We start from the raw sequence: 14,890 nt of genomic DNA, 5'->3' as shown, positions 1-14,890 counted from the left end.
TTGCTTGTAAAGGTGTGCACATACATGTATACATATACATAATTCGAATATAAACTATTCGCTAACAACTTGCTGAAAAATCATCATGTATCTACTGCAGTAACAATTTTCAACAAATAAGCAAAAGGTAAAAACATCTTTCATATACCAAACAGCCAATCTGTGATAAACAGCACCAAATGCAAGTATGATTGAACTATTGCTTGAGAAAAACTACATACATGTACTAGTTTGAAGAGATTGCAGATCATTATTAAATGGATTAGCCCGATACACCAAAAACCAGCCAATTGCAGCGAAAGTCATCCCAAGAACCTTTTGAGATGTAGTATGAAAATATAGCGAAGTGACGAAAAGCATAAACTCCCAGAGTAAACTCAAAACGACGAGCATGAGCACGCTACAGCGCAAAAGAAAACGATACTTGCTTCTCAAAACTACGGCCGAGTCATCAACTCTTTCAATTGTGTCCAATTTTCTAGAGATTTGATACAGAATTGGAGATTCTCCGTTGATGGCACCGAGAGAAAATGTCAGCAAAAAACAATGTCCTGATATGTCAAAGCCCAGCCATGCATGGCCCTCTCTTAGGCAAGCTCTTTTTGCAGACAGACCAGCATGAGTACAGCTGCCGGTGTAGTTCTCTAACCACACAAAAGAATGAGTGCAGATATACCAATAGAGAGTGAGGCCTGTGAGACGTAGTATGACACAACCAATATTTCTTATTTCTCCTTGATGCCAGATAAGCTTGGTGATCAGTTGCAGAGAAATGATCCCTGTCAGAGTCCAGCCCCATCCGAGCTTAACGAAATACTGATTCAGAACATTATTTTTGTCACTAAAATAATTTGGTGGAGGTCTTTGAATATCACCAAATATGCTGAGCGCGGTTACCAAAACAAAATTGGCAATGAAGCCATATTTCACATTGAAACAGAGCGTCTGTCTTAGAGCCGAGTCAATTGCATAGGTCATGTGCACTGCAGCTGATCGCTCGGCCACTATCTTTCTTCGGTCTTTTGGAGCAGGAACCGACTGCATCATTTGTGATGATCTACAATAGCATTACAAGTCTCCTAGACTCCACCTCCGAAGGATAAACTGATCAAGCAAAAGCACATCATTCAGGCTTAATTGAAAGCTACAAAGTATGGACTCAATAGAAAGAATAATTAAAAACTAGAAATAAAACAATAATTAGCAAAAAAAACAGACAAGCGTTTTGAGATAAAGATAGCAGATTAAAAAAACCGACTAACGTCACAAGTGTATGCTTTCAACTAATCTATCTTTTCATACTGCTAGCTGCAGCTTAGTGAAGGCTGTGGCAATATATATATACGTATGTATATATCAACATGGAAGCTATGACTCGATGGCGCACAAACAAGCTCTACGCTAGCTGCTATTATAGAGCTACTTTCTAGATCTGTTTTTTTAAAACTTTAGTACACATAGTAATGTATCTGTCGAGTCATATTAGACACAGAAATTGTTTTACATAAATTAACATGCTATTCAAACATTATAATGACTGTATGTTAACAGGCTAACACCCATAGCCAGCCATGTTATAACAGTTCTGACACGCTAACTAACATTTCTATAGGACAACAAAAGGGATGCTTTCATCAACTAATCTTCCACTACAAAACTAACATAGACAACACATTTGCTATGACTACACTACAGACATAATTAAATAAAGCTCAAAATGATATATACACTGACCAATAAAAATTGACCAGAGAGAGGTCAGGACCCTTCAAACCATACTAAGTTTATCCAAAACATTGTTGCTAAATCAAAATCACTCGTTTAAATCTGTCATGGAATGGTTAGTGACAGCAGCAGCGCATCATTTTGTTTATGCAGGGACAATGATATGTCTGCCAACACTCACAAGCAAATTTGAGCTAGATATGACAAATAAAATGTTATCAGAGTTATGTGCAGTAGAAATGAAGTTTTTTGGCCAATAATAAATGTCGGCTTGCCGCTGATGACAAAAAGCAATGTGGTGGTTTAGGCACAATGCACCATATGCTCACCAGTTACACTTTGTATATAAAAATGAAACATTTAATTTCAAAAAATTACTTACTCCGAGCAGTCAAAATTTGCATGCTGGAGTAAGTATTCGGATACCAATACATTGTATTTTATTTAATTTGCTACAGAGCTTGACAAACAGACATAAATGCGTTGAGTTTTATGTGTAACTTGAAAACAAACGCCTAAAAGGAATCTGTATAAGAAATTAAATTTAAAACCTAGAATTATACGTAAAAGCTATACTGACACGTGTTACGGCAGAGCGCCATGGCCAGAGCAGACGGGGCCAACCCTAAGGCCACTGGCATAGCCAGGCCGAGCCCCCGATCACGGCAGGAAGCTTGACTGTCGGTAAGCCGGCTCGGGAAACCGAGAAGACCAAAAACGATCCTGGAAAGAGAGGCGGAGTCTATTGAGAAATTTTTTTTATAAAGGACTGAATATTGCTAAGCAGTTGCATGCATACATTCTCTACATGCTTGTTCATGTTTTGACATCCATGTGCTGCTATAAATTCACTATAAAATACATATATTCTCTTGGATAAACATTCTATGCATTTAAGTTGCCTTATTTATCCAAGTTGCCAATATATCCACATTGTTGCCTTATCGGCATTGTGAAAAGTAAAGGGGTGGTAGAGTCCTTTACACTGATAGCAGCAGAGGGATCGAGGATCTCAGCTCCACAAGACTAAATCTAGGAACGATAGCCATCCCTGACGGGCCATGTTGATAAAGCCAGCATCATTGTCCCCTGACAGTTGGCGATTACTGTGAGGAGGAGCTTCCCTGATCTTGGCGGTCATGTGTTGCCAGAGCAACACCAACCCCCGAATTGGCGAGCTTTCCCGTAGGAAGAATGAATAGTCAACACTCGGGTAGCACAAACAGAGGGACAGATTGGCTGGCGGATGTCCATGAGAGACTGATGATGATGCCTCAAGCCCCCAGTTCAAGGCACCTCAGTACTTGAGGTCCGGTGATGTTGACTACTTCATAGGCCAGTTTCAAAAAGTGGCCGAGGCCAACACTTGGATAGAAGCCGCCAGGGTATTGCATCTCCGAGAGGCCTTGAAAAAGGACATGCGGACAAGCCAAAGTGTAGGAGCCATCTTTGACGCGCTCCGAGCCTGGTTCGGCCTCTCCCCTAGACAGGTTCGGCGCAAGCTGAGCCCCATTAAGCAAACCACAGCTACTTCCCTCCAGGAACATGCCTGTTAGGTGGAATGGCTAATCCGGGTGGCATATGGTGACCTGCCAGCCGCGTACAGAGCCAACATTGCCAGAGTTATTCTGTGGCTCAATGAAGAACCACCAGAGGCTTACAACAGCATTGAAACCATTTGGCCGCAATGGCGGCTGCACTGACAGAAGCCGTGCGCCAGGACTGAGTTCCTCCAAATCAAGCTGGAGGCAGAAGAACAGCCGGTGTTGGGGTCGATGAGGAGGCTCATGAGGAATGGAATGCTGTGGTCCAGAATCACACGGTCGGCCAATTGGCCCCGCTCGTTCAGCAGCAGACACAGCGAACTGCAATAGGAGAGAGGCCGACTTTGAGAGAAACAGAAAAAGGATACCTCTGCCACAAGAAAACACTGCACCAAGGAAACAGCAAAAGGTCGCAACAGTAGTGCCGACTACTCGTTGCGCTAAGGCTCCCAAATCGTAACCCTTGGCGGAACGAAATCAGATGGCGCTGTCTCGGAAGCTTGTCGTAATGACCAGCCCAACCAAACACCGGCTAATGAAGTCCTGCCAGAAGAGACTCTAGCCCAGAAGCGCTGGGAACAAGATGGAAAGCCAAGGAGGAGGCCTGTTCCGGCTACACAGACCGAGCCGGCGGTGGAGGAGACTCTGGCCGTGGCTCTCTAGAATTAATACCAGACTTTAGAAGGCCTGGAGCCCCGACCCCTGAGAAAGGAATCCGGCATGCTAGCATGATCTTCGGATCCAAGCTGAACCACACCAGACTACACTGCCAAGAGTGCGCAAAAGAATCAGCTGGAATGACCTTGGCGGGAAGCCCATTTTATGGCCAGGCCAGCTTGCTCCCTATCACCCGTTTGGCTGAATTGAATACTTCGGGAGCCTGCTTTCGAAGTGTGGGTTCCTGGGGCTAGCCCAAAGACTAAATAGGATAATGACCGGCCTGTACGCAATCGTAAGCCTGCCTTGAAGGCGATAGGACCAACCCGCTGTACACTCACCGGCTGGACTTCACAGGCAAACCAGAGCAATGCCTCAACAGCTTCAGGGGTGCCTGGCCAGAAGAGACCTGTGTAGCCTAGCAGTAGTAGTGCCAAGCCAGTCCAGGCGCTGCTGGAGGGGTGGCCCGTGTATCTTACATATAAATCTCAAAGTCCGTAATTCAGTTTGTCCAGCTAGAGATATTAAAATCTTGGAATGAAGAATCTGTATTGCAGAAAATTTGACCTCGGAACCTTTTGTTCGCCAGGCAAATGCTTTACCAATTTGGCTGTGCGAGGTTGATTAATCCTTTGGGCGATATATGTGGCTGTGGGTGAAAATACGCTACTGCTCTCCGTTATAGCACAACATCATTCTATGTATAAGTAAAAGCCGTAGATAACTAGCGTACTTAAAACAGCCTTTGACAATGTGCCAGCCTAATGGCAAGTGGAAGGCAACTACATTATAAGCTGGGTTTTAATACCCGTACGCCGGGCATTCCGCTAGTATATATATATAGGATACACGGATAGAATCCGCGCCTCCAATTTATATATACATGTATATACACATGTATATATATAAAGATGTATATACATAATTATATATATGTATATATACATATCTATATATCATATATATACATGTAGATATATATACACCTACATACATATCTATATGTGTGTATATATAGATCTATATATTCATATTTTCATCTATATATATAGTTTTAAATCAGTGTTTGACTTTGTGTTAAACCCTGTGTCCAGTTACAGCAATTAAATATAGCAATTAAAAATCTGCACGGCATCGGATTTGGTCTCAGGACCTCCAGATCTAGAAAACTTAATCATTAAGCTATGCGGAGTACAATAGATTCATTGGGCAAATAGTCATTACATTGGTTAAGATGCTCACACTCGAAGCGCTTGCTTGGGGTTAATAACTAGCACTGTTGACCATCACGCGTAACAATTGTTAAGCTAGCTCAAAATGCACGTAGGGTAGTGTTTTACTAAAGATTTTAGTAAAGATCTAGTTTTCCAGGTAAGTTACTCAAATTCATTAGGTAATTATTCCATCACCCGTGCCAGACATTCGGCTAGTATCTATACATATAAATATCAGTGTTTATATTTTTGACTTTTTGTTAAAAGCTGTGTCCATTTATAGCAGTTTAAATCTAGCAATGAAAAATCGTTTTCACACTGGATTTGAACTCACAACATTCAAATAGTAAGTCAACCAACATGCGCGCATAACCGCAAGGCTAAGCTGTTTTTATCACACCAGATGCTCTTACCATATACTGTATATCTTTTGCGCAATCACACGCGCTAAATTATTAATTAATATAGTGCGTCTTCGAGTTACAATGCCCCTGTTATAAGATTTTTACAACAAGGGCAAAAAACATCGTGTTCCATATTTTTTTACCTTACAATATGGCAGGTGAAAAAATATGGAAGGTGAAAAGACCGTGTTCCATATTTTTTCATCCTTGCCATAGGAAGACGAATATTTTTATGGCTTTTCTGCCAGACAATATTAACAACAATTTCTGTCAAAATTAAAATTTGGCAGGCAGTATACACTGATTACGACAAAATAACGAAACTGTCAATATGCTATTTGTCGAAATACCACCCACAAAGTCTGAAAGAGATATGATGCTCGCTTGCTCTTTATCTCACTTCCGCGTTATTAGCTTTAAGTTATTGTAAAAACATACTGAAAACAGATGAGTAATAAAATTTTAGCCTATGGCAAAGTTGAAGTTTAGTAAAATACATACTACAACTTAGCTTCAAGTATGGATTTAGTAAGCTAAATTCATTTAAGTTAAATTCAACGTTATGTTATACGTCTGTCTCAAAGGTGAGAACTCCCTATGGTACGTGTCTTACAATGTTAACACTGAAATGCTTAAAATCATATAATTGTATACCAAATAATTTTTTATTGTAATCATAGCAAAATAGACTTTATTCAGCCATTAATTGCTAATTATTTCAAAATTACATTTAAACACCTTTACAGTACGTTTTATTTTTTCTCTTAATTCATTTGAACTGTACAAAACACTTTTCTCATGATATGAAGTTTGAAAATTAAAACAGTAACTGTTGTTATATGTTAAATAAAAATAAATCCATCCAGGCAATGCCGGGCATTCAACTAGTACATATACATAGATAAAACACAAAGTTTCTAAAAGGAATCTTAGTATGAAATCTTCATGTTCATCTTGCGACCAGGTGGAAATAACTCTCACTTCTCTGATATACGGTTTATAAAATCTTATAAATGTACAACTTTTTTGGAGATGTAAGTTGCACTATTTTGATCAAGATCATCTGGTCATCCGGCCCATTTTTTACCCTTTTAGGTATACTGCAACCTATAAATAGAATTAGAGTTTTGAGAGTTATCTCCACTTCTCCATAAAACAAATATGAGGACTTCATATTAAGATTCCTTTTACTTGTAGCTAGTAAAGATGTTTTGGTACAAAGAGAAAAAAAAATTATTTCTACAGTCCATGACCTAACAAATTACACTACAGCAATTCACTGTCAAGTAAAGCTTAAAGTCTAATAACTCCAAGTTCTCTTCCTTGTATACTTTTATTTAGAGGTTGCAGTATATAAGGGTTCAAAAATGGACTGGTAGATCGCCAAAGAGGAACCTGATAAAGTCAAAATACAGTAACACAACTTGCCTCCCAAAAAAGGTTGTATAAGATCCATATCTTAGCTTTTACCTGCGTACCTGCAGTTTTATTTTTATAAGAACACAGACAGAAAGAAGAATAGATCAAGATTGTGATATTTACATATAGATAGAAGATAGATCTGTTGTAATACATGATTGCAACTACAAATATCTATCTCCTAGGCAATGCGGAGTACCAACGCTTGTTGGTTAATGAATATGGGACCAGAAATATGTCTTGGAATAACCTATGAAGATACCATTAAAACTAAATCAGCGAATAATCGATTCAAAGCACTACATACAGTAGAACATCTATTCACGAAATTAATTAGTTTGGGAAGCCGTTTCATAGGTACAAAAATTCGCAAATAGAAACCGATTTTGTCATATTAATGCCCTAAACCGTCCAAATCCAGCAAAACTCTAAAATAACATTGGCATAAATTATAAATATGATATATGTAATAGTTGAAGGTTAAAACCTGTAACAAACACATGTTACAATCATATTACTCCATAACAAATAAATAGAAAAAAGTATACATTGAAAGAACAAGAAATTAAGAAAAAACATAGAAAAACTATGCATGTTTGTTTATCTTAAACAGTGGCCGTCTAGATGAGGCTAAGCGAAAATCATGAGGTGTGAGAAGACGGTGATCAAAAGAGCTGGGTGCTGTATTGTTGTCTTGGTTTCTTTTTTGCTAAGAATAATTTTTATAAGAACGCAAGTAAAAAGATTTATTTACATTGGCATGAACTTTAACATTTGTTATCATACAGAAAACACAAAACTTTGTCATCAGAAAGAAAATTTGTCCTACTCTGTATGTGATATATGATAACTCCAAAATCATACAACGAATAAAAACAAAACACTTTTCGTTTACTGACTTTCGTGGGCAAATAAAATTGAGTGAGATGCGTTGTACAATCATACTCATGAGAAGGAAGCAGACCAAAATACGAATCAAACAAACTGGCCTAAATACAAAAAGCTTTTTGGCCTTTCGTATCTAAAAACATCTCTTGTAAGTTGAAGCAAAATTTCTACCAAAAGACGTTTTGTAACATGAGCACTTTGCATATAGTCATTCATAAGTAGAGGTTTTACTGTACTCGCATACATGTGTACATTAATATTTTAATCGGTGAGAATTACATTCAATTAAATCCACGGTGAATCATAGTTAAAACTTCGAGCAAAGATGTTAACCTAGATAGTCTATGTCAAGCCCTTTTTCAGCAATTTGGTCCTAATTGCTCAAGTTTGCAATCAACTTTAACTTGGCAACTATCAGAGGAAAGATTAATGCATTTTAATCAAAGACTGAATATGTATTAACTATACAAAGTGGTAGTAATAGACAAAATGAATTAAATGATTACCATACACTGCGAATAAATTCATTTTGAAATAGCTCTGAACAAATCTTATACACCTATAATGTTTTTCCATGAAAATTAAAATGTGAACACTTTAATTGTTAATAACTACTTGTATGGTGTAACTATACATTATGCCACCTTGACTACTTGTATGGTGTAACTATACATTATGCCACCTTGACTACTTGTATGGTGTAACTATACATTATGCCACCTTAACTACTTGTATGGTGTAACTATACATGATGCCACCTTGACTACTTGTATGGTGTAACTATACATTATGCCACCTTGACTACTTGTATGGTGTAACTATACATTATGCCACCTTGACTACTTGTATGGTGTAACTATACATGATGCCACCTTGACAGTTTTTACTACTGCAGCAATATTGGTATGTATAGCGGTAAATACAAGCGATTCTTTGAATGGCTTAAAGATATACACAAAAAATATTCTAATTTCTGTAAAATATTCAAGTTAATGTTTCTCAAGACAATTGAGCAAAAAGAAACCGACATTTGTAACAAAGGTCTAAATTAAGAAGTTGCTTTACCAACTTGGCATTGACTCTGCTAGCTAGTTAATGAATGCTTGCCATTACTAAATCTGTATCACAGTGAGAACTCTTCAAAGTGGAGAGTAATCTTAATAGGATACATTTTAATAAGTTTAGTTTTAATAACAAACTTGTTTTAGACAACTATAAACAATATTGTTCACTATATAAATATAGTTTATATTAAGGCATCCACAAATAGCACCAGCCCTGAGTCTCTCACAGTGCCTGGCATGTGAACTTTAAAGAATTTAAACAAATTAAAGAATAACAATGGCCTTCGCAATCAAGCGATTCTATGGTGCCCACCATTTATACTCATAAATCATGTTCAACCTTTCAGGTGATTGGCTATAAACCTTACTAGATATCGTCATAATCTGCACGTGAAAAGTATACAAAAAAACTCCACACAAGATTTTGTAATGTATCAAACAAAACTTGATTTGAACTATTAGGAAGCTCTGAGATGGTAGACAGAAAATTTTTCTCATATCATATCCCCTTTGTCCCCTGATTCCATATCGACAGCCATCAAGTATCTATCTTTTGTTAAAGTGTTATAAATACCATGCGCAACAATTATCTTAAGATTGTTTAACTTTTAGACTAACATCTCGTACATCAATAGTATTAAAGAGGTACAATGCATTACCGTCCCAAGTTGGCAAAGTCCTAGCTACTTTTCAGTGACTAAAGTAAGTAAGATTTAGCAGCTATCTCACAAGCATAGTCACACACCATTTCTTGGACTAAAAGCTCGTGCAAGCCTGTTTAATTACTTGCTCTGTCACTTCAAGTACACCAGCGTGAAGCACTGGGTAATGATTTGAGGCAAGTCTAATAGTGGTAAACTATTTTTTATAAATAGTATACCCCAGTTGCAAATGCTTTACCAACCACTCCAACAAACCATCTTTTCAGTCGCTTGTACTTTTTTGTAGTGGTACATAAATACCCTTATCTCTGTCACTCTATATTTTTGTTAGATACAAATGAAAACCAGATATTTGAATATACTGCTAAAAGCTCTTTTTTATTATGGATGTTGGTAGTTAAAAATGGGTTGCAAACGAGCCTTGCCCGTATTATGTTTACTTGATGCTTGCTAATGTCAGTTAGACCAATGATATACAGCCCCAATTATACAGCCCCATATTTGGGCTGTATATCATTGGTTAGACAGGCTGGTTCATATTGGTCGCCGCTCACACGACGTGTGATATGGATAGAAATATTCTGCCAAGCTGAACACCTCCGTCTGAATCAAACAGTGAACAATGTGAATTACATTTTGTTGCGTTCACTTTTCTACTAACCTTTTACGCCGTGAAGCGTTCTTTGGTCATCATGGAAAAAAGTCTGAATTAAAATTCTATCCATACAACCAGACCTGCCAACCCAAAAGTGGGGCAATGCGTGAGATTTGGTTTTGAGGCAATTGATGTATCAATGATAGTATATATAAAATTGTGGAAATTGGGGCAAAAATCTCACGCATTTTCATTTTTCTTTGGGGTGATTGCGTGAGTCTCACGCCCAATGCGTGAGAGTTGGCAGGTATGCATACAACCCTAATTGGCCTCTGCAAGTATATCAGTTTTAAAATAGTTGCAGTAAGTTTATGACTCAGTAAACGGAAGCATTTCACAATTACTTAACGTGGAAATGGGATTCAAGTTAGGTTTATCCTCTGTTTGAACAAAAAAGTAACTCGCTTGCCTGCCACACACACACACACACACACACACACAGTCAATAAATATTTTAAAGTTCGATGTTATCTGCCGACACGACTTTATTTGCTTGAAACATGAACGGGAGTAGTCTGTCACATACAACATACACGGGTCGGTAGATAAAGAATGAGGACGAGTGGGTTTTAAGTTTTAGGGTCTTCGTCACCCGTAGTACTGCCGTCGTACCGACGCGATGTCTATGTATCCAGTATCCCAAGCCTTTGTGAGCTCGCGTAGACGCGTAGTCTAATACACGAAGACAAATTCATACACGTGTATATCGCAAGATGATTTGTACCATACAAAAGCCAACATTGAGTAAACGATTAAAGCATTAAAACAAAATTACATTATGAAATGATATTGATAATAGAGTTCATACACCAAAACGAAAAACATTTGAAATTTCGGAGAATGGCAAGCTGTTAATTAGTATATGAGTTTTAAGACAGTACGTACGTGTGTATTTGTAACCGGATCGCCAAAATCCGAAACCTAACACTTGTTGACACGTGCCATTATTTGTTCAAGTAAACTTTGCAAACGACTGATTATAATTTCCTGATTATTATTTATTGAAGCCTTTTTGCAAGCAAATGTTTCAATAACAAAATTAATACATTTAAAATACAAATAAAGTATTTACATTCGTATAATAACGTACAATTTCCTGGATTTCATCAAGTTCAGCAATACAAATTCTAAACACGAAACTGCTCATACCTGCCAACTCTCACGCATTGGGCGTGAGACTAACGCAATCACCCCAAAGAAAAAATGAAAATGCGTGAGATTTTTGCCCCAATTTCCACAATTTTATATATACTATCATTGATACATCAATTGCCCCAAAACCAAATCTCACGCATTGCCCAACTCTTGGGTTGGCAGGTTTGGTTTGAGAGTAGAAGAAAACCCGATGTCGAGATAAGTGTTGACAACTCTTAAAAATTACATTACTATTGGCAAATTTACCCTAGATAAAGTGGGGATAAAGTATGTACATGTATGTCTATAATATAAAATTTCAGCAATTAGGGAGATGTTTGTGCAGAGGCCTGTTTAATTAAAAAGTGATTAAAATTGTAATATAAATACTGAGATTTGAGCATATCGATGTAATCCCTAAATACTTGTTTGTCTTGAATTAAATAGAACTTGATAACTTCTGTACTATCAGAGTAGAAAACCTTAATACATGTAAATGGAAAACTGTTAGAAAACAAATTAGTGGTATTATTTAAATGATGCCGACGTTAAAAGACTCTACAGCATGCGACTGCAGCAAAACTACACACATAATACACCAACAGCGAAAGTGAATGCATGTACATGTATTTAAATCAATCGATGTTCCGTTTAAAAGAGCAAGCACAAGAGTTGTTCAACTACACTCCTAACAGAATATGAGCATCTGAGATTTTGGGGCAGTTTAGAAGTTGTTCGACCAAAGAAAAGATCAATTAAAAACAAATGTAACAACAAACACAGTTGATTAATAAATATCATCACCATTATCCCAACATCGGACAACCGAGCTCAGAATTTATAAACATAAATATTTTTGCAAGTTATGCAAAAAAGTACAGCCAAATACACCCACAAGCAGACAATGACGGGTGAGACTGGCCTACGGAAAATTCTAGAAACAAGTTCAAATTGAGTGATAGAGCAGAGTGTGAAGAGTGCAAGAGAGGGAGAAGAGCAGTGCAAGAGAAACTAAGCTGATGAGAGCAACCATAAGGAGCCAAGACAATCTGAGAAGCCAGAGTACATTGATAGTGAAAGGTTAGCCCATTTTGGCACATACATTGAGCCGGTTGATTAACCCAAAAGAGATGGCAAGTTAGGAAGCCTTGAACTCTGACAAGTGAAAAAACCCATACAGATCCTTAGTCCATAGCGAGTTGTGTCACTACACTTAGCAAAAAGCCATTAACTCGGGAGGCCATACCGCATAGGGATAAGTATATCAAACATTTTTACTCAGGCTATTAAGGATAATTCAAAATTAAATTAATTTTTTAAGTTTTCATAATACGTAAAAATATAGAAATTTGGACAGTCACTGGTAATTGTTGTTATAAGATCATCATCTCCAAAGCTTTATAATCTGACACTGCCTATGTTGAATATTGTCACCTGCGCTTATCATTGAAATTAACTTCTACTATAATCACTATAGACAGATATATACAACATATACAACTTTCATCATCGATTGGCATAGAACAGGGGTGCTCAACCTTTTCATAGTGAGGGCCAATATGAAAAATTATCTGTAGGCAGGGGGCCGAGATTACATCTACATAAGTTAGGTCAAAGTTGCTATACTCCTTGTTTGCACACAGAGTTCCGTGAACTGATTAATTAAGATTTACAGTGCTATTTACAGTAAACTTTATTTAGGTTAGTAAAATAAATTGTACAACTAAAGTAAATGAGATATACATGTACAGGTACATAAATTGAACATTTCATGGACAGTTACAAACACTAAAACATGTAATTAGATATTTCAGTGTGATACTTGGCATTGCTTTTCTCTGACTATTCTATCAATGTCAGGCTGGGTAGCTGAGGAAGCCAGTCTTAGTTGCTGGGTCAAGTGTTCATCAGTGATAGTTGTCCTGTATTTATTTTTGGTATGCTTCATACGGCTGAAGAACTGCTCGCATAAATAAGTCGAGCCAAACAAACTGCCCATGAGTAAAGCATGTTTGTATAGGCCTGGAAATCTTTGTTTTGGAAGAAAATCACGGTAAAATTCTACAAGTTCATGGCTGTTGTGATGCTGGCTCAGCCTTTTATCAGCTTGAATATCAATCAGTTCCATTTGTAGAGGAGCAGGTGCTTCTTCTGCGTCGACTGAGAATGGGTCTTCAAAGATGTTGATATGCGTGCAAGTGCCATCAAATTGAGCAAACCTGCCAAATTCAGCAGCAAGGCCAGTCAGGAGCTTTGCATATGGCTCTGCACTGACATGATTTTCAACACTCTGTTGTCGCTCCAGCAGGCTCTTAAAATGTGTGCAGTTTCCATTTTGAAGTTGACCGACCCACAGATTTAATTTACACCGGAAAGCTGTTATATGGCTCCACAGAGATGATACATGCTGCTGCTTTCCCTGTAGTTTGCGGTTGAGATCCGCCATATGCTCAGTAATGTCTGCCAGGAAAGCAAGATCATTTATCCATGCCACATTTCTGAATTCTTCCTGGTTACGTCCTTTGCCTCTCATGAAAGTATTGATGGGATCTAAAAGACTGAGAAACCGACGAAGTGTTTTTGCACTACTGAGCCATCTCACTTTACAATAATATGTCACGTCTTGAAATTCTGCTTCAATCTCCTTCAGCATCTCTTTGAACTGGCGGTGCCTCAAAGCTCGAGCCCTTATGTAGTTTACTGTGGATACAACCAATTCCATGACATGTCCCATCTTAAGGTGCTGTGCTCCTAAATTTTCCTGGTGAATGATGCAGTGGTACACGATAGGAGGGACATTCCACACTCTGGACTTCAACAGCAAGCCAATTAAGCCTGTGTGTTCTCCAGTTATTGCCGGCGCACCATCAGTGCATATCCCTGATAACTTCTCAAGTGGTAGATTGAAATCTTTAAGTTCTTTGAGCAGGTTGTCGAATATGTCTTGACCAGTTGTGGTGCCGTGAAGGCTGCTCATCGTGAGAAAATCCTCTGTGATGCTGAACTGATCATCAATACCTCTGACCATGATGGCAAGTTGTGCTATGTCTGAATTATCTGTACTCTCATCAAGCGCAATGCTAAAGTAGATAAAATTGCTTGCAACCTCTTTGAGTTTGCGCTCAATGTCCTAACTCAATGTTTCAATCCTTTTAATTACTGTGTGTCTTGATAAAGAGATGCTCTCCAGTGCTTCTTTCTTGTCGGGGCAAAACTCTTCCACAAATGCTGTCAGTACCTACAATACAATAGTCAATAACAATACTTTCATGTGCTGTTGAATATGCTGATAAATTTAAATAAAACATAAAATGCATGCAAATATAATACACATATAAATGGTACCTAAACAAAAACCGGTAATATTCAGCATATTGATGAAATAGAGATAAACTTACCTCTTTTGCGAACTCTCCATGTTGAAATGGCAGCTGCCTCTGGCCAATTTTGTTAGCTATCACCAAACTACACTTTGTAGCCTTTTCACCGATTTCAGTGTAGCGGGTGAACAAGCGCTGCTGTGA

General features: G+C 37.9%; 2 protein-coding genes across 2 annotated transcripts; both read right to left on the bottom strand.

The window, feature by feature from the left end:
- Positions 1-18: 18 nt before the first annotated feature.
- Positions 19-11,163, bottom strand: LOC137390072 (acyl-coenzyme A diphosphatase FITM2-like). The gene is made up of 2 exons (XM_068076314.1): positions 11,118-11,163; positions 19-1,057 (listed from the first exon to the last, which is right to left on the bottom strand). Exon 2 carries the CDS (start codon positions 1,045-1,047, stop codon positions 214-216), a length of 834 nt encoding a protein of 277 aa, XP_067932415.1. The 5' UTR covers positions 1,048-1,057; positions 11,118-11,163; the 3' UTR covers positions 19-213.
- A 2,013-nt stretch (positions 11,164-13,176) lies between these two features.
- On the bottom strand, positions 13,177-14,394 carry LOC137390973 (general transcription factor II-I repeat domain-containing protein 2A-like). The gene has a single exon (XM_068077287.1). The coding sequence runs from the start codon at positions 14,392-14,394 to the stop codon at positions 13,177-13,179; it is 1,218 nt and encodes a 405-aa protein (XP_067933388.1).
- Positions 14,395-14,890: the final 496 nt, after the last annotated feature.

Source organism: Watersipora subatra, chromosome 3, assembly GCF_963576615.1.
Source record: "Watersipora subatra chromosome 3, tzWatSuba1.1, whole genome shotgun sequence".
Lineage (NCBI taxonomy): Eukaryota > Metazoa > Bryozoa > Gymnolaemata > Cheilostomatida > Watersiporidae > Watersipora > Watersipora subatra.
The sequence above is the reverse complement of the archived record's forward strand: the minus strand, read 5'-3'. Positions and strand labels throughout refer to the sequence as shown.